The sequence below is a fragment of the Rhinatrema bivittatum genome, chromosome 14 (genome assembly GCF_901001135.1).
Source record: "Rhinatrema bivittatum chromosome 14, aRhiBiv1.1, whole genome shotgun sequence".
In the NCBI taxonomy this organism is placed as follows: domain Eukaryota; kingdom Metazoa; phylum Chordata; class Amphibia; order Gymnophiona; family Rhinatrematidae; genus Rhinatrema; species Rhinatrema bivittatum.
The window spans coordinates 16,042,829-16,061,567 of record NC_042628.1 but is presented as its reverse complement, the minus strand read 5'-3'; the positions used below and the strand labels follow the sequence as shown (position 1 = coordinate 16,061,567).

The 18,739-nt window shown below is 46.2% G+C and overlaps 1 protein-coding gene across 5 annotated transcripts in view; it reads left to right on the top strand.

The window, feature by feature from the left end:
- TRRAP (transformation/transcription domain associated protein) overlaps positions 1-18,739 on the top strand; it is a 252,240-nt gene that overhangs the window by 19,474 nt on the left and 214,027 nt on the right. For all 5 annotated transcript variants that reach the window (XM_029576431.1, XM_029576433.1, XM_029576429.1 and 2 more), the window contains 7 exons: positions 679-1,003; positions 1,125-1,222; positions 2,489-2,683; positions 5,144-5,335; positions 9,694-9,859; positions 10,499-10,755; positions 16,985-17,185. In XM_029576431.1, coding sequence (XP_029432291.1) covers positions 679-1,003; positions 1,125-1,222; positions 2,489-2,683; positions 5,144-5,335; positions 9,694-9,859; positions 10,499-10,755; positions 16,985-17,185 — 1,434 coding nt within the window. The remainder of the gene's footprint in view (positions 1-678; positions 1,004-1,124; positions 1,223-2,488; positions 2,684-5,143; positions 5,336-9,693; positions 9,860-10,498; positions 10,756-16,984; positions 17,186-18,739) is intronic.

Here is an 18,739-nt window from a genome sequence, read left to right as displayed (position 1 = left end):
TATCAGTCTTTAGGAATTTATTACACCGCGCTAGGAAAAAATGACGGCTAATGTGGACAGTACGGCTTCAAATAGGAAAGAGGAGATTCGAAGTTGCACCGAACCAGTAGGGCTGTGTACGGATTTTGGAATACTCTCTGGAGGAAAGGGAGATTTGGAATTGCACAGGTTTTGTTAGTCCTACACAGGGTTTGAGCTTGGGTTGCAGATCAATACCGAGGGACTGCAGGTGGCACCTCCTGTTAAGTGGCAGTGGCAGTAAAACTCTCTCTGTCTCCATCTGCTGGAGGGGAGGCAAAACCCAGGAGTCTGGACTGATCTGCAAAATACAGGAATGGAAATTAGCAGGTAAGAATCAGGTTTCCTTTTTTGTGGATTGCTGGGTATTTAATACACATATTTTGAGAGGTGCTGCAATAACTCACAGTCCAAATGGATTGTGATGTCGATGCCTTTAACTAGCAGTGGTGAGAGTTTAGCAGCGGATGCCATAAACCCAGGGTTGTGTTACTGCATGGAGAAAAGATGTGCCGAACCCTGGGTGCTAATTACATCCACCGGATTTGTCAATAATTATTTTTCGTTGGTGGTTCCTCGTTTAAAAAGCAATAAATCGTATCCTGGCACCCATTATATCATAGCACTGTAGTGACAGCTGCTCTCGTTTCTGTGGTGCAGGTTTTCGTCTTGAAGTTCCACACCATCGCACGCTACCAGCTGTCTGCCATCTTCAAAAAATGCAAGCCCCAGTCGGAACTCGGGGTGGTGGAGGCTCTCTTGCCAGGTGTCCCCGCCCCACCCACCCCAGCTTCTGCCGCCCCGCCCACAGCCCCTGCCACGCCCGTAACCCCCGCTCCAGCGCCGGTATTCGATAAGCAAGGCGAGAAGGATAAGGAAGACAAACAGACATTCCAAGTGACAGACTGCCGGAGCTTGGTGAAAACCTTGGTCTGTGGGGTCAAGACCATCACGTGGGGAATAACGTCCTGCAAAGCACCCGGTGGTAATGCTACCTCACGTTTAATTAGACCAGGCCGTTAAGGTTGCATTTTCTTCTGCTGACGGGTGGCACGGCTCGCAGACGCTAATTCTTGGCCTTTTTTTCCATTTTTTTTTTCTTTCAGAAACGCAGTTCATCCCCAACAAACAGCTGCAACCGAAAGAGACCCAGATATATATCAAGCTGGTGAAATATGCAATGCAAGCCCTGGACATTTATCAGGTGAGCAGCCCGGGTCTAGCAGCGTCCCTTAGTGTGCTGCCGATGGGACCTTGCGGGAGGCCTCTTCTGTCGGTGGACGGCGACGCACCCGGCCGAAGTGGCAACTTTCACACTGCATCACGGCCAGAGTCCGCAGATGCTTTTATTTTCCCTGCCGTCTTTGCATCAGGTTTCAAGCGAGAGAGCACGTGCGTGCCTTCACTTTTGAAACTCCATTCCCTGCGGACTTTTAGCTCTGCTTTCGTGTGGGTGTGTTTTTTCTCCCCCCCATTGGAAAATATCATGCATAAGGCTTGAGAACGCAGTCCGTGCACGTTTTTTTTTTTCTTTTCCCTCTCCCGGCCTGAACACTTCCTCTGAACGTGCGCGTGGAGCCACGTCAAGGGAGGAGCGGTTTACTTGGTTGAATTGCCGTTGACCTGCGTTGGGCCCTTGGAAATCATTCTCCTTGTAACACAGTAGATGACAGCAGAAAAGCAGACCATCCAGCTTCTCTGTCCTGCCCAGTTCTTCCTGTCCTCACTGCTAGGGATATTTCTCGACTGCTTGCAGAATCTCTCACTCCCCGTCCTCCTAGGTACTTAACATCAGTGGCAGAAGAGCAAGCAGGATCCCCCCTCTTGTCTTTCCCATGTCTGAACCTTGCATGGATTTTTTTTCTTTTTACATTTTTCACCTTGTTCAGTACGAAGGGCGACATAACTTCCTTTCCGTGAATGTACTGAGAGCCCTGTGGTTCATCCCGTGGACTGATGCTGTTGCACACTTTCCTGCACAGTAATAGTTACTAGGGATCTGGTTTTGTCCTCGTACCATAGTGAACAGCGGCAGTTAAGAGACAAAAATGGCCCTTCTTGGCTGTTGCTGTTTTGCGATTCTAATAATCCGTGACTTTAGAAATTCCCTGGCCAAAATGTTTCATTATTTTACCATTTTTCGCCCTTTTATGCAAAACTTCACTAAACTAAAATCTACAGCCAGACGTTGTGTGGAAGTGCACATTGTATCAAAAATTCATAAAATGGAAACCTGTTTTTTTTTCTCCCTGTCCTGGGCTGTTTGCATAAGGCTTTCCTTTGCAATGCTTTTTTAAAATGTCCCTAAACATCCGTGACTAACAGTTTGCCGTTATACGTTTTTTTGGGTTTTTTTGAAAGGTTGCGATCGTGACACACGAACGCACAAGAAGTTTTCTTCTCTTTTTTTTTTTTTAATAGAATTGTGTGCAACGGGTGTGGATAAATTTTTTTTTCTTTTCTCCACTAGGTACAAATTGCAGGGAACGGACAGACGTACATCCGTGTGGCAAACTGCCAGACCGTGCGGATGAAAGAAGAAAAAGAGGTGCTGGAACACTTTGCAGGCGTCTTCACCATGATGAACCCCTTAACGTTTAAAGAAATCTTTCAGACCACGGTGCCGTACATGGTCGAAAGGATCTCCAAAAACTATGCCCTGCAGGTATTTAAGAGCTACTTTTTTTATTTCTCTGGGTTCGCCAGGACATACGGACTACAGCGAGCTGGGCCGTCCTCTCTCGCTTGGCAGGACCTTAGATTATAATTTGTGGGGGAATGCAACTGCCCCCGTTCCATCTTTGCCTTCGGATGATTTCGGATCCTCAGCTTGCACGTTGGGCACTCGCCGATGCGATCCTGGGCCGAATCCATTTGTCACAGTCGGGAGAGTTGACTCGGTTGAAAGACAAGTCCGTGGTTCATGGCGTCCGGCCTTCTGGTTGCCCAAGAATTTTCTCTGGGCTCCAAGCACCGAAGGGTTTTTCCCTATTTTGAGTTTATGGGGGGGGGGGGGGCGAGAATGCTGTAGTTATTTCTGCCCACTCTGTGAGGTGACCTGGGGAAGGTGGAGAAATGCTCCGTCTGTAACCAGTTCTGCAGCAATGGAAAATAATTCCTTCCTGGTTTCAAACGTGACTTCTAGGTCAGAATACCTGGATTATCACTTTTTTTCCCTAGTGAGTCGCTATTATCATCCTCCTGCCCACCAGGATCTTTTTCCTCTTAAAAGTGTGCAGTTTACCATATGTACTCGTGTATAAGTCGAGAAATTTATGCCAGAAAATAAAGTCCAGAAAAGCTGGGTCAACTTATTCACACATAATAGAATTGTGCAGTTCGTTTTTTTGTGCCTGTTTTGTTTTTGGATTGGAGGTGGGCCATTTCGGTCCACCCCTGGATCGGAATTTTTTTTTCCCGTCAAAATTTCATTACCCCCCCCCCCCCCCCAAAAACCCGCCCCAACCTTGTCAGGCGTCATTTTGATCACTGGCAGCCTACAGCCTGGGAGCGGGAGATCGCTCCTGGCCCCCCCCCCCCCCACTGGAGCACCGGAAACTTTGGGTGAGTCTTGGGGGGGGGCTTTATATTTAATGAAATTTGAAGGGTTGCAGCAGGTTTTGGGGGTGTTTCTTTTTTAAATTGTTTGGACAGAAAAAAAAATAGATCACTTCTGGGCCCTCCCCCCCCCCCCTCCCACTGGACCACCAGGTACTGGGTGAGTCTTGGGGGGGGGGGGGTTGGGATGGTGGGTGGGCTTTATATTTAATGACATTTGAAGGGTTAGTGCACTGTGTGATGTTTTTTAATATGGACAAGACTTTTTTTGAATTCTTATTCAACAGTGACCCGAGTCTAGCAAGCCTTGTTGGCCATGAGTAGTAGTCTCGATTCCCTGTACGTACCCGGATCAGACCGGACTGTGGGTTTTGCCTCCCTTCCAGCAGATGGAGACAGAGAAAAGCTTGAAGTGCACCCCCTCTTAACACGGTGCGCCACCTGCATCCCTTCAGTATTTCTCTGTCTCCAGCAGAAGAAGGTGGTGCAAACCCTGCAGTCTTGACCTGATTTTAGGGTTGGGACTATTTCCCTTTAAAAAAAACAGAGAAATTCCAATTGACAAAGAATCAAGCTTAAAAAATTCAGCAGAGAACAGGACTTTGTGGGGGTCTTCTAGCGAGCAGTTCCCCCCTGGTAGAAGGCTGAGGAGCTGGGGTAGGTTACCCCGCGGGGTTCCTGCAAGGTAAAGCTCAGGGGAAGATACCGGTGGTCTGGTCCCTCTTCTTCCTTCGCTGCCACGAATCGATTGAAGGAAAAAAAAAGAAAAGCTTTTCTTGCGCCGCTGTCCATTTGAGGGACCCAGCGTGCTAAGCCTTTTTCTCCCACTGACCACCATTTTGAGAAGTTTCTGTAGTACGGGGGGAGGGGGGCGATCAAACGGTGGCTTGCAGGCATCCCCCTTCCAGCGCCCCGAGGTGCCCTTCCCTCCCTCCCCCCCCCCCAGCTGGAGCTCCTTCAGCCAAAAAGTCCGCCCTCCCCTCTCTTAATGCATCTGACCCTAGTTTACTACCAGCTGGGTGTAGTTTTTTTTATTAAATAATTTTTTTTTTCTTTTGCTTACGGTAACTAATTAAGCAGTAGTCACTGATTTGACAACTGTGTGTTCCTGAGCAGTAACAAGGCTCTCTCTGGGGAGGCTGAGTATTGGCTGCATAACTGTGCTGTTGGAATTACCCTCCCAGAAGAATTCACATTACTTGACAAAACGTTTCTCTTTTAAAATGCAGCTTTTTAAATGCTTATTTATATAGGAAATAAACGCTTGAGATGTAATCTAACCTGTGGAGCTAACATTTCAGTGTTAACAATGTAAAGATAATATGAACACCGTCACATTATCAAAAAAAGTTACCTTGTAAACCGATATGATACCCACGGGTGAATGTCGGCATATAAAAGTAAATAAATAAAAAAAAAATAACATTTGCGATTACTGTAATTGAGCACAGCAACAAACTGCAAGTATTCTCTGGCACAGTTACATTACCAGCACCTCCCAGTGGTTTAAGATGACAAACCTTAATATTTTTTAAACCTGTTTCTTTTATCTTTTCTTTGTGACCAGATTGTCGCCAATTCCTTTCTGGCCAACCCCACCACCTCGGCTCTTTTTGCCACCATCCTGGTGGAATACCTGCTGGACCGCCTCCCCGAGATGGGCTCCAACGTGGAGCTCTCCAACCTCTACCTCAAGCTCTTCAAGCTGGTTTTTGGCTCCGTCTCCCTCTTTGCGGCGGAAAACGAACAGATGCTGAAGGTGAGCACGCCTCTTTAGTTCTACTCTCTATAGAAACCCTGATGTTCCCTGTACGTACCAGGATCAGTCCAGACTGCCGGGTTATGCCTCCCCTCCAGCAGATGGAGTCAGAGAAAAGCTGAAAAGCACCCCCTAGATATACCGGTGTGCCACCTGCGATCCCTCAGTATTTTCTCTGACTCCAGCAGATTGAGAGGCATAACCTGCGGTCCTGTTCTGGTTAGCTTTGTTTTCTGGGAATCTCCAGGTTTTTACCTATTTAATTTTTCACTGACTAGATCAACTGGTTTCTCCCTTATTTGGGATTTTTCATGTAAAAAAAAATAAATTAGAAGATGTATGTTTAATTTATTTGCGTGTGTTCTTAGCGCAGTGTGGAGGCAAGTTTGTTGGCAGGCATAGAGGGCATTGCCCGCTGACTTTACCGGAATTAGTGTGTCCCAGTAGGCTGGGGGAGAGCTTACCGGTGGGCCGAATGACGGCATACAAAGCATGTTAAATAAATAAATACTAATCTCGTTTGCCGGCTGGGAGGAAGTCCAAGTGCCTTGCCCCCGAATCTGTGGACGCGCAAGGCGCGTCCACAGATTCGGGGGCATGCCTTGAACATGCGGCCCGGGGCTTCCCCTGAATCGTAGTGTAGTGCTCTTAGGGGGGGGGACGGACGACCATTGTTAAAATGCTCACAGTGCTGGCAGGCCAGCAGGCACCCCGTGTATCCATGGGCCTGGAAGCAGACTTAAAGGGGGACAGTGATGAGGCCCGTGCTCAGCTTCCCTGCAGAGGATCGTGGTAACAAAAGTGCTCGATGGAAGCCCTGGCTGCATGTGTCCCCGCCGCCCCTCATCCCTGCGGTGAAAAGACATTTTTTTTTTTGCTGCAAAATGGGAAATGCGGGGAGGCAAAACCCAGGAGTCTGTACTGATCTGTGCTACTACAGGAACGAAAATTAGCAGGTGAGAACCAGTTTTCCTTTGGAATTGTTTCTCACTGTAGAAGAGCGCGCCGTACGCGTAATAAGAGTTCATCAACCCTCCATTCAGTCTTTGGTGATTTATAATGCCTGAAGCAGGATGTCGTATTTTCAGCAGCATGGAACTATAAATAAAATGGGTCGGTGGTTTGGTTTTTTTTTTTTTTTGCTTTCCAAATGGTGCATCTTGCAGCCTTTTTGCCAATCTTTCCGTGATGGAAGAGTCGTTTTAGTATCGGGATCTGCGAGCTGATTTACCAGCTGATGTGAAGTACTAAAATGACAGAGTGTGCAGCTGTCATTTGGGAACATGGGTTATTAATTGAACCTGGACCGGATTGGGCGGAAATGATCTGAAAACAGCGGGCACGAAATCACCGGAGCCTTCAATGCATCTTCCTTGCTCCAGAAACAAGGTCGCTTTGATTTAGTAAATGGCACCTCCCACTGAAATTGTTTTGATTAACGGTCTCTCACTTCTTTCTGCCCGCTGTTAAGGTTTCCGAGCCTCCTGTAGCCTTGAGTAGATAATTTAATTGACTGATGGCAGCCGTTTCCAGCATTAGCATGGAAAATAAAGAACTCTCTTATGCAGCTAAAAGTCCATAATTATTTCAGCGGTTGCAGCTGGGAAGAGAAAAAGGGGACTGCTCTGGCCATTTTAATAGCTCCCACAAGCCTTTATGATCCAACACTTTAAGAAAAGTGCTAGCTGAAAGCTACAAGATTATAATTCTAACGTCTCCGGTTTTTGTAGTCGCGTTTGCTTTACATGATACACTGCTCAGCGCCAAGCACGATGTTCAAGCCTTGAGCAGAAGGGGCTTGATCCATCGTTTTGGAACGGCGTTGCAGTGTTGTTGCTATGAACTTTTATGGGTTAATGAGTTTTATGTTATCCATGAATGAGTGTTTAGCTCGTGCTTCATTCATTTGTGGTTTTATTATATTTATACCGGCTCCTGTGGTTTATGTGGTGGTGTATGCGATTTTCTGATATTTTATTGTGCTGATTGATATTGTTCCCTGCCTGGAGCAGGGAACAATATCAATCAGCACAATATCAATCAGCACAATATCAATCAGCACAGTATTTATCGTTGGGTCGGTATAAGCCGACCCAACGATAAATACAATCAAAAGAATGTAGCCTCGTAACGGAAATGGACTTGTCTCACCTTTTTAAGTTTTCCCTGCACGTGCACCCTCTACTCCCATTGAATCTTTATCGACATTTCCTCTCTCTATGACATGGCAGGCACTGGGCTTTTAACAATAATCTATGTAGATTTTTATATTCTACAATCTAAGTTTGTACCTGAGGCAATGGAGGGTAAAGTGACTTGCCCAAGGTCACAAGGAGCGACAGCAGGACTCGAACCCTGGTCTCCTGGTTCATAGCCCACTGCTCTAACCACTAGGCTGCTCCTTCACTCCTTGGAAGCTTATGGGACCTTTAAATATTTCCTGCCACTTTTTCTTGGTGCCTGTAGCGCCTCTTTGTTTCTGCAAAATGACGTCTTGCCGTGCCTGCTCCCCATCCCATTTATTTATGATACGGCCTCTACATCTTTTAAAATGTTGTATTTTTGATCAAATCATCGCATCCAGAATGCTATCTCTGCAGGCACAAAGGACCTGATTCATTAAAGACTTTCCCCAAAGACAGAGGAGAAGAGTCTTAATCGGGCCCTGTGAATCGCCGTCTTTGTTTTCATACAGTCTGGATTTTTCCTCGTGAGCATTGAGAGCAGCTGGGATAAAACTACACTGAAATAAACAAAGCAGAAGAGACAAAAAGCAAAAACTTATGTCTTGGAGTATATGCTCCTTAGTTATGGAAAATGGTAAAAGACTTTGCATATAAGATGCTAAGTTACCTGTCTCTTGCCGCTCAACGGGCTGCAGACAGTGTCAGAAACAGCACCACTAAAATCAATCATCTGCCGGTCTAGTATACCCTTAACTAATCTTCAAACGCTAAAAGATAAAATACTTAGTTTTACGAGTTTGTCTCTGTAGGGAAGACCAACACCGTTAATCCAGCGCACCCGGCTGCACTGCCGTTGCCGACTTCTTTATTGCAAACCCTTATCCCAACCCGACACAGGCCCAGGTTTCGCCTGCCTCAGGGGTCCTTCACATCTTACAACCTTTTACCCTGGCATTACTGCTCTGGTTGAAGATAAGTTAAGGATACTCTAGACCGGCGGATGATTGACTTCAGTGGTGCTGTTTCTGACACTGCCTGCAGCCTGTTGAGCGGCAAAAGAAGGTTATTGAACTTATAGCACTGTTGTCTGATCCTCTTATATGCAAAGTCTTTTACCATTTTCCATAACTGAGGATTATACATTCTGAGACATGTTTTTTGCTTTTTGCCTCTTCTGCTTTATTTTGATTTTTATAGGGTTCTGCTCTGTTGATACAATAAAACTACAATGGACGTACTGAAACTCCAGTTAAGCAAAGCCCTGTGTAGGAGATTTTTTTCTGTCCATTTTCCACTTTGGTGCTTTAAAAAACGAGTTCAGTGTCTCAGATGCTCTCATTTTAGTATTTCAGTCAAAAGGCAGCATGTGCCCAGCCAGCCGCGGATAGCACTTTTACATAAATGTAGATCTGCTATGGGGGAAAGATGCAGTTTTAAAATAAGAGGTTTTGCCCTGCACCCCTGTTTCTGTGCTTCTGGAAGCATCATGGGACTCCGTGTGCCGCTAGAGAGGAAATTTATATTTTTCCTTCGGAAGGTAATCTTCTTCTTCTTTAAGTGTTTGTAGATCTTTTTAATAGCACTGTTGATCTACGATGGATCACATCCCTGTACCTGATGTCATGGGCGGCTACGGTGAAATGCTGCTTTGATCATATGTCATAGAATGAAACGCCCACATCTGGGTTCGCTGGTTGGCTTTTCTCTAACCTCTGGCACCACCTGTTTAAACATCTTCCACTGTCTCTCCTATTATTTTTCCAGGTGTTAGAAATGGGACCATATACTACAGGCATTTCTTTAAAACTGGCTTAATCACTTTCTGAAATCTTGTTCAGAGTGAGGCACGATATAACATACACAGTAATCCATCTACAGCCGACATGAACTATTATATAACAATGCATCACATACATAAAATAAAACAGTATTTTACGACCAGAATGGTGATATTTATTTATTTGTACAGTTTTTCTGTCACTACGGTGAACATTTCAACTAGGAAAATAAAAAAACATAAAAATATAAATGATTAGAATAAACTTACAAAAACAGCTTAATAAAACTAAAAAGATAACAACTACATTCATTAATAAAAGAATCAGTAAAAGCAAAGACCGCTAGTGCATAGATAATAATAATAATAACGTGTTTAACTTCTCTCTCTTCTAGCCACACTTGCACAAGATAGTGAACAGTTCCATGGAGCTTGCACAGACTGCCAAGGAACCCTACAACTACTTCCTGCTTCTGCGGGCTCTCTTCCGCTCTATCGGAGGGGGCAGTCACGATCTCCTGTACCAGGAGTTCTTGCCGCTCCTGCCTAACCTGCTGCAAGGTCAGAGCCAGCACAGTCTTGCCTTAAAATTGTCTTGATGGTGGAAACTGGGAGGTCGTGTTCTTTTAATTCTTAACTTTAGTGCCGGCAAGTTCAGTCTTGTGATTTTAGAAAGCATTAAGTTTGCCAGTAGGTGGGGAAAACGTTCATGCAGCTGTTAGGAGATGTTACTTTTTAGCTGTGTATTCTTGTCTGAACCCCCCTCCAGCTCCCCCGCCGCAAAGGACTGGACCTTTGACCGTGCTGAGGAGCCGATGTCTTGTATCTGCTCAAAAGTCACTTGCGGGAAGCGAGGTGGTCTTAAATAAAACTGTCCATTTCTGACTACATCCTCCCAAACTTATGGAAGATAAGCAGACTTTTTTTTTTTTTTTTTCTTCAAGGATTTTCATACATTCAGTGGTCTTATCAACCACCAGAAAGGGGTTTTTTTTTTTTCTTTTTGGGAGAATGTAATTTAGCCCTGTATACTTATTTACTTTGAAATAAAAAGATATTCTTTGTAAAGGTTTACTTACAGCATTGTGACAATCCGCCTTTTAAAGCAGAAGTTTAAGTATATTTTTCTGTATCGGAGTAAAACTGCGTTTTAAAAAAAATAAAATCCATTCTGTTTTATTTATTTATTTTGGTTTTCAGGTCTTAACATGTTGCAGAGCGGCCTGCACAAGCAGCATATGAAGGATCTGTTTGTAGAATTATGTTTGACTGTGCCGGTCCGGCTGAGCTCCTTACTGCCGTACCTCCCAATGCTGATGGATCCCTTGGTGTCGGCTCTGAATGGCTCCCAGACCTTGGTTAGTCAGGGTCTGAGGACGCTTGAACTGTGCGTGGACAACCTTCAGCCGGACTTCTTGTACGACCACATTCAGCCCGTGCGAGCCGAGCTCATGCAGGCAAGTGTGGGGAAACTGCCAGCGGGGGGCGCCAGCAGTTCACAAAACCTGGTTCTCGCCCGTCTCACATTCTGTTTACTGCTTTGTAACTTGACGATCGCTTTGGGCATTGTGTATCACCTGACAAAGGCTTTTAGACATCCTTCAGGGCATAGTTGCTGAAATTTGATAAATTTGTTTTATTCTGTCTTTAAAGGCAGAATATGGTAACCTCATACTTTTTTGTGCTGCACTTCCTACCAAAAGCTACTCAGGAGCTGTAGTCTCTTAATTTGGTTAAAGAATTGTCCAGTTTTCAGCATTGTTTTAAAAAAGATTTTTCTAGTACATTTTAATTGGCAGCTAACATGTCCTTCTCTGTGTTCCTCATCGGAGGTTTGGCAGCTCTGCTTCTGTACTGGTACTGTCCCAGCTCTGCTCTAGTTTGCATTTGAGTATAACTCCTCAGGGAAGGTGCGGTGCTTCTGTGATGTTCAGCAGACATTAGAGTCATGCTGCCAAATTCCTGTCACTCGGGACCTTAGGATGAGTTTAAACTCTGCCATCCAGCTCCCAGAGCCCGGTGCAATGATCCACCACTTACTCATTCGCTTTGCAGAGGTGACTAATGTAATAGTGGAGGAACATCTGCAGATCCAATGCAAACATTGTGAACTGTACAGATTTTGGAGCTGAACTAGAATATGACAGAAAATGTTAATGCTGTCCATACCTCAGCTCAGTCCAGCCAAGTGGGTTTTTGTATTCCTACCAGAAGATTGGAGTTCCCTGTACGTACCCGGATCAGTCCAGACGGTGGGTTATGTCCCCGGTAGAAGATTGGAGGTAGAGAATACAAACTTTTCAGACACTGTTGCATAAACAAGAGTGCCATCTGCACTCCCTCAGTATTTCTGTCTCTAGCAGATGGTGTAGGGGTGAAAAACCTGCAGTCTGGAGTTAAAAAAAAAAAAAAATACCAGAGAGAAGAAGACGACTTACTTCCTGAGGTGATAGGTTCCTTTGTGGGCCGTCCCTTGGGTAGGTCAAGCAGCTGGTCCCTGATCTGACTCGACCTGAAGCAACCATGGGGATTGAAAGCCAGGGATCCTGGTTTCCTCTGTCCCTCTGAGGTCCCCTCTTCTATTCCTTGCCGCTGGATTCTTACTGGACACAGGAAAGAATCCCTTTATTTTATTGTTATTTTTTTGGGAAAGCAAAAACAGAAGTCGGCCATAAGCAAGTCATCGTCGGTGTCTGTGTGGCAGAGCCGGGGCAAGAACGAGAGGATGCGGAGATGACGCAGTGGCAGTTTAACCAGGTGGTGGTTTTGCAGCAGTGTGGCGGCGCGTGCAGGAGCGATCTGCACCTTGGCTTCAGCTGTGGTGCACGGGGAAACCTATTGGGCCTGCGGGGAGAAGTGATCGCGTCTCAGTGCGGCAGCATTCTGTGCCGGATGTGTCTCCAGAGGAGAAGGAAGCTCTGCGGAGACTATAGAGAGCAGGTGGGTCACCCGATTGGCAGGGGCCGGCAAGGAGGCTTCTTCTGGTGCCGAGGGAGCAAGCAAATAGTTTCAAGGAAGGACAGAGATTCCCTGCCCCTTTGTTGCCGAAGGTCCGAGACTCAGCTGAGGACCTGGAGAGTATTGGGGAACTTGTTACTGATTTAGTGGATGACGGCTCCAGTGATTTGGAGGCCTTTTCCACGGACTTTGTTTTGCTCCTTCATAAGGCATATCTAGCCAAGACGGGGGTTCCCTGTACGTACCAGGATCAGTCCAGACGGTGGGTTATGTCCCCCGTCCAGTAGATGGAGTCAGAACAGACTTCGAGGGACGTCACCAACATAAGTCAGTGCACCCTCTGCTGGAGCTCAGTATCTTTCTGACTCCAGCAGATGAGAGTTGGGGAACCGGTGCTTCCCCAGGGTGACAGGGCCTTAGGTTCTTCTCTTTGCCTTTTCTCTTCTGTCACTCCCTTACTGTTGGGGTAAACGGCCGCAGGTGCAGAGTTCCCAGCATCCAGCTGAAAATGTGGGCCTGCCAGTGAAGTTCAGGGGGCTTCTTTGTCTCCTGGGTCTTAAAGGTCAGTGAGGAGATCACGTGGAGACCTTGATGGATTCTGACAGATGTGGGGACCCTCAAGGAGACGATCTTGGAGATGATGCTCCTGAAATTGCAAAGATTAGTCTGATCCAGAGGATGTTCCAGTTATTGAAGGGGATGACCCTAGAGTAGGGTGATTGTTCAGGAAAGAGGAATTATGACCTCTCATCCCACATGTTCTGGAGGAACTGGGGATTAAGGTCAGAAAGAGTCTGACAATGAAGTGGTGGACCCTGCCCTGGATGGGCTGCGTGGTCCGCCAAAGCCTTTTCCTTTACCTAAGAAGGTGAAGAATCTGGTGATCTGGGAGTTGGATACTCCAGAGGCTAGTCTTAAAGTAGGTAGGGCAATAGTGAAGCAATATCCCCTGCCAAATGAGAACTTGGTATTCCTGATGCTCCTGAAGGTGGATGCTTTGGTCTCAGTGGTGACCAAGAAGACAACCATCCCTGTGGCGGAATTGGCTCATTAAAGGATACGCAGGACCGAAAGTTAGAGATCCATTTGAAGAGGATGTTTGAGTATTCGGGCAGCAATCTGTAGTAGTCTTATTCAGTGAGCCTGTTTGTGCTGGGTGCAGAAGGCACAAGAGAAAGCTTCTGTTTCCTCTGCCACCTCCAAGCTGGCAGCCTGTTTGGAAGCCACGGTGACCTATGTGGTGAATGCCCTTATGAATTTGGCAGGATGTCTGCCAGAAATTTGGTTTCAGCAGTGGCAGCAAGGAAGCTCCTCTGGTTGCATAATTGGTCGGCGGATGTGTGGTCCAAGTCAGAGAAACCTAAATAGTGTCCCATTGTACATCCTGGTCAAAAGAGAAGCTGTGTGGGATATGTTGCAGAGGCTAAGAAACCTAGAGGCAATAGTGCCGGTTCCCCCGTAGGAACGGGGCCAGGGAAAGTACTCTGTTTACTTCGTAGTTCCAAGAAAGGGAAGGTACCTTCTGGCCCATTCTCGATCTGAAGAAGGTCAATGAGGCACTTTGGGTGCAGCGTTTTCACATGAAAACATTGCGGGTGGTGATAGCTGCAGGGGGAGTTCCTAGCATTTTTGGCTTTAACAGAAGCCTATCTACACATCCTCATCTGACCAGACCATCAGAAGTTTCTGCAGTTTATGGTACTGGGAGAGCATTTTCAATTTCGGACTCTTCCATTTGGCTTGGTGTCGACACCACAGACTTTCACCAAGGTGATGATGGTGGTGGCCACGATGCTGAGAAAAGAAAGTGTACTAGTTCACCTGTAATTGGATGGCTGGCTCATTTGAGCAAAGTTGGAATTGGAGTGTCATCAGTCTGTTCTGTGGGTCATGAGGATGTTGTAGTCTCTGGGCTGGGTAATAAACCTAGTGAAGAGCAGTCTGGTTCCATCCCAATCATTGTAGTACCTGGGGTGCAGTTTGAAGCCTATATGGGCAAGTTGTTCCTTACCTTGGACAGGGTGACAAAGTTGCTGGCTCATGTTCTTTGGCTACTATGGCTTTTGGTACCCAGGGTCCAGGATTATTTGCAGGTCCTGGGATCTATGGCATCTACACTGGAATTGGTTCCATGGGCATTTTCTCACAAGCAACTTCTCCAGAGAGTGCTTTTGTCCCATTGGAGTCTGCTATTGGAGGACTTTCACCTTCCTCTACCACTTCAGGGATACTCCAGGTCCAGTCTCTCATGGTGGCTTTCTTGTCTCAATTTGGATGGATTTGGAGATTCTGGATTTTGTACTGGGTGGTGGTGACCAAAGACTCCAGCCTCAAAAATTGGAGGGCCATTTGTGAAGGAGTGACGGCTCAAGATCGGTGGTTGGCAATGGAAGTGTCCTGGTCTATCAATCAGTTGGAAACGAGCAGTTTGCAGGGCGACTTTTCTTTCTTTTCATGTGTGAGAGTGGATAGTGTGATTCTTCTCAGACAGTGCAACATCGTTGCCGTATATCAATCACCAGGCCGGGACAAACAGTCGCTTGGTGGTTCAGGAGGCCCGGGAGCTTTTTATCGGGATGGAGGAGCATCTGGCAGCATCTCTTGTTGCGTGAGTAGACATTGTGGAGTCAGACTATCTCAGCAGGCAGCAGTTAGATCCGGGACAATGGGAGTTGTCCTCAAAGGCCATAGATCTCATTCAAGTCAGGTGGGACGGTCCCCAGTTGGACCTGATGGCTTTGCGGCGCAATGCCAAGGCGAGTCGGTTCATCAGTTGCAAGAAAGAGGTCGGATCTGAGGGATTCAACATCGAATCCTTCCTTGGCCTCTGGGGATCCTGTTATACGTGTTTTCCCATGGCATCTCGTAGGCAGAGTATTGCAACGTATAGAGAGGCACTCAGGAAGAGTGGTCCTGGTGGTTCTGGAATGGCTGCGCCTATGGTGGTTTGCGGATCTAGTTCATTTCACAATAGATGGACCCCTAAGGTGAGGTCATCTGCAGGGGTTGTTTCGCCAAGGACCCATCTTCTCAGATCGGGCAGATCGCTTTTGTCTAGCGGCTTGGCTTTTGAGAGGAGGCAATTGTGTTTGAAAAGGGTACTTGGAGGCCGTTATTGCTACTTTACTTCAAGCCAGGTATACCGTCCATTTCTCTGGCATGTCAGAGTGTGGAGAATATTTGAGACATGGTGCATGTGAAGATCTTAGCTTTTTTACAAAGGGGTGTAGTCATAAACTTGCTCCAAGTGCTGGTAGCAGTTTTAGGCTGCCTTTGAGGTAAGGTTCAGGGGATGCTGTTGGCTTTGCATCCGGATGTGACTCATTTTCTGAAGGGGGTGAAAGATTTGTGTCCTTTGGTCCTCAGAATCTGTCCTTTGTGGAACCTTAATTTGATCTTTCGGGTGCTGTGTGGACCTCCATTTGAGCTTTTGAGACAGTCTTTGAAGGATCTTACTTTGAAAATAGTTTTCTTGGTGGCAATTTAATCGGCCAGATGAATTTCTGAACTTCAGGCATTGTCACATAAGGATCCTTTCCTTAGGGTTTCAGATGATGGGATCTCGTCATGTATGGTGCGTTCCTTTTTACAGAAGGCCGTCTCCCACTTTCATTTTAGCTAGATGGTGGAGCTTTCCGCATATTGGCATTTGACTGTGGCGATGCCACATGCAAAGGAGCTTCACTTATTGGTTGTTCGCTGGAATTTGTTGTGGTTTCTTAAAGTCACTAACAGTTTTAGAAGATGGGATCATCTTTTCATCCTGTTTAGTGGTGCAAGGAAATGGAGTAAGGCCTCTAAGGCCACAGTTGCGAGATGGCTAAAAGAGACAATCTTTTCAATCTATCTCTGTAAAGGATGAACCATTCTGGAGGGATTGCCTGCATTCTGTACTCTGGCACAGGCAGCTTCCTGGACAGAGCGTCAGCTGGGTTTTCTGCAGGAGATCTTTTGAGCAGTGACATGGTCTTTGCTTCACATTTTTACCGAACATTACCGATTGGATGTTTGGGTGCTAGAGGAGGTGACGTTTGGGGAGAGTGTGTTGCAAGCTGGTCTTTTGGGTTCCCATCCGGCGTAGAGATGCTTGGGTACATCCCACTTGTCTGGACCGATCTGAGGTGTGAACAGGAATGGAAAATTGGTTCTTACCTGCTAATTTTCATTCCTGGAATACACCGCCCCTTTTTGGTTTGGAAAGACCATTATATCTTCTGAATGTATACAGAGCAGAACTTATTGTTGAGGGTTTTCAGTTTCCTTGGTTACATGTGAGGGCATCCGTTCAGGGGCTCCGACCTTTCCCCTGCTCGTCTTGGACAGGGAGTTAGGGTTGTTGCTGATGTTCTTCTTGGCTTGAGTGCAATACTGAGGGACTGCAGGTGGCACTCTCGGTTACGTAACAGTGTCTGAAAAGTTTTTGTTCTCTGTCTCCATCTGCTGGTAGGGATGCAAAACCCACTTGTCTGGACTTTATCTGTGGTATTCCAAGAACGAAAATTAGCAGGTAAGAACTAATTTTCCTTTTTTTTTTTAATCCTTTTCTTATCTATTCTTACTTTTTTGGAGGCTATTTGAAAGAGAGATTGCTTTTTGCAGTTTGGACTGCCTCCTACCCGAGCCTATGTTAGAGGTGGACACTGTTAACACTTTTATGTTTGCCTGTCTGGTGTCATGAAACGCAAGAGAGAAGGAAAACTTATTTTATTTTATTTTTTACCCCTCTAGGCTCTGTGGCGAACCTTGCGCAACCCTGCTGACAGCATTTCTCATGTGGCTTACCGTGTACTGGGCAAATTTGGTGGCAGTAACAGGAAAATGCTGAAGGACTCCCAGAAACTGCAGTATGTGTTGACTGAAATCCAGGGCCCCAGTATTACGGTGGAGTTTGCAGACTGCAAAGCATCCATTCAGCTCCCAATGGAGAAGGTAAGGCTTCTGTTCTTCCTGTGCGTACAGTGAACCGCGCTTTGTGGCCCAGAAACCCCTGGTTCTGGTGGTAGAAGGGGATATTTGTAGACCCCGAGCCCTCCTGCAGTATCTGAGCGTAACTCGCCTTGAGCAACCAACGATGAGGCTCGAGCTGAATCCGGCACAGGCCACATGTAAACGTGCCATTTTGCTGCCAGGCGTTTTTAAGATGGCTGAAAAGTCCCTTGTTTTACCAAAGACACCACATTTATTTTTCTCCTTCTGGGGGTGTCTTCGCAATGAATTTTGGAGCTGTGAGCGACCCAGCTGTTTGCGCTGGTCTTGTGGATTAATGAATTCTGTGGTCTGAATTGTAGTCTGAGAAATTGCCACAGCGATAATGTCCACGAGGACACGCTGACAGTGCATGTTGTGAGATTAGTGCACTAGAAAGCGATGTCTACTGGGTGATGCTTCCATGCTGATGATTCTGGGCTTTTCGGAAAGATCTTCTGAGGGCTTTGCTCTTATTGCGTTAAGGATGCAGGTTGCTCTTGCTTCTTGCTATAGAGGGTGTATACTGGAAAGAGCCTTATCTTCATATCCAGATATGTTATGTTTTTTGTTTTTTTTGGGGGGGTCATCTTGGGACCAACAATTTTTGTGGTGTCCTTTTGATGAGTTCACAAGTGCAACCTATTAAGGGTTTTTTTCCCTCTTACATTGCTTACTTGAAACTTGTGTTTCTGGCAGCTATTTGAGTAGTTTGAAGAATCTCAGAGCTACAGGTATGGCCTCCGTTTCTAGAGAACTGGTGTTGTGGGTTCTGGCCGCCCACAAACACATACACAGAATATATCGAGGGGCTTGCCTGCGCTCCCACAGGCCTGCATCAGGGCTAATTCTCAGGAAAGAGGGAGATACCGAGGGGCTTCTCCGATACACAAACAAGCATGTACACATACACTGAGTCAGTAACACCAGGATCCAGATATTAGATGGAAAGTTTATTTGAGCACTTGCTAAGTAAGAAGATAATAACACAAATGGTTAGCAGCAAGCATAGGAGAGGTGATTGCAAGCAAATAATAATAGCAATAATTAGAAAGGTATTAAAAGATAGATATAAAGATGTCAGTATTTTGCCAGGGCTGGGACTCCCTTCCTTCCAGAAGCTGGCCCATCCCCAGCCTGAAGAGCAGGTTTGCCTTCTGATCTGGGCTGCTGCCTCTCCCTCACAATGCTGCTGCTGAGTTCTCGGGCCGGCCCCCTTCCTTATCTTTATTTTTTTTTTTAATTTTAATGGCTCCAGGGGCCCATTGCCACTGTGTAACCTCCAGCCATATGATTTTGTTTTTAATAAATGAATGCGCAAGACTGATTTACTAAAGCAAATGCTTTCCGATTAGCGCCTCACGTACTCCTGGTGCTATTTCAACGTCTGCTGTAAGAAAGAAGTCTGTGTCTCCTATTGAGGTGCCCTGAGAAAGCCAGATGGCATTTGAAACTTTTTAGTGTGGAATTAAAACTCCCACATTCCATCTTTCATTTCCGTTCTCTGGTGAGAAGTTC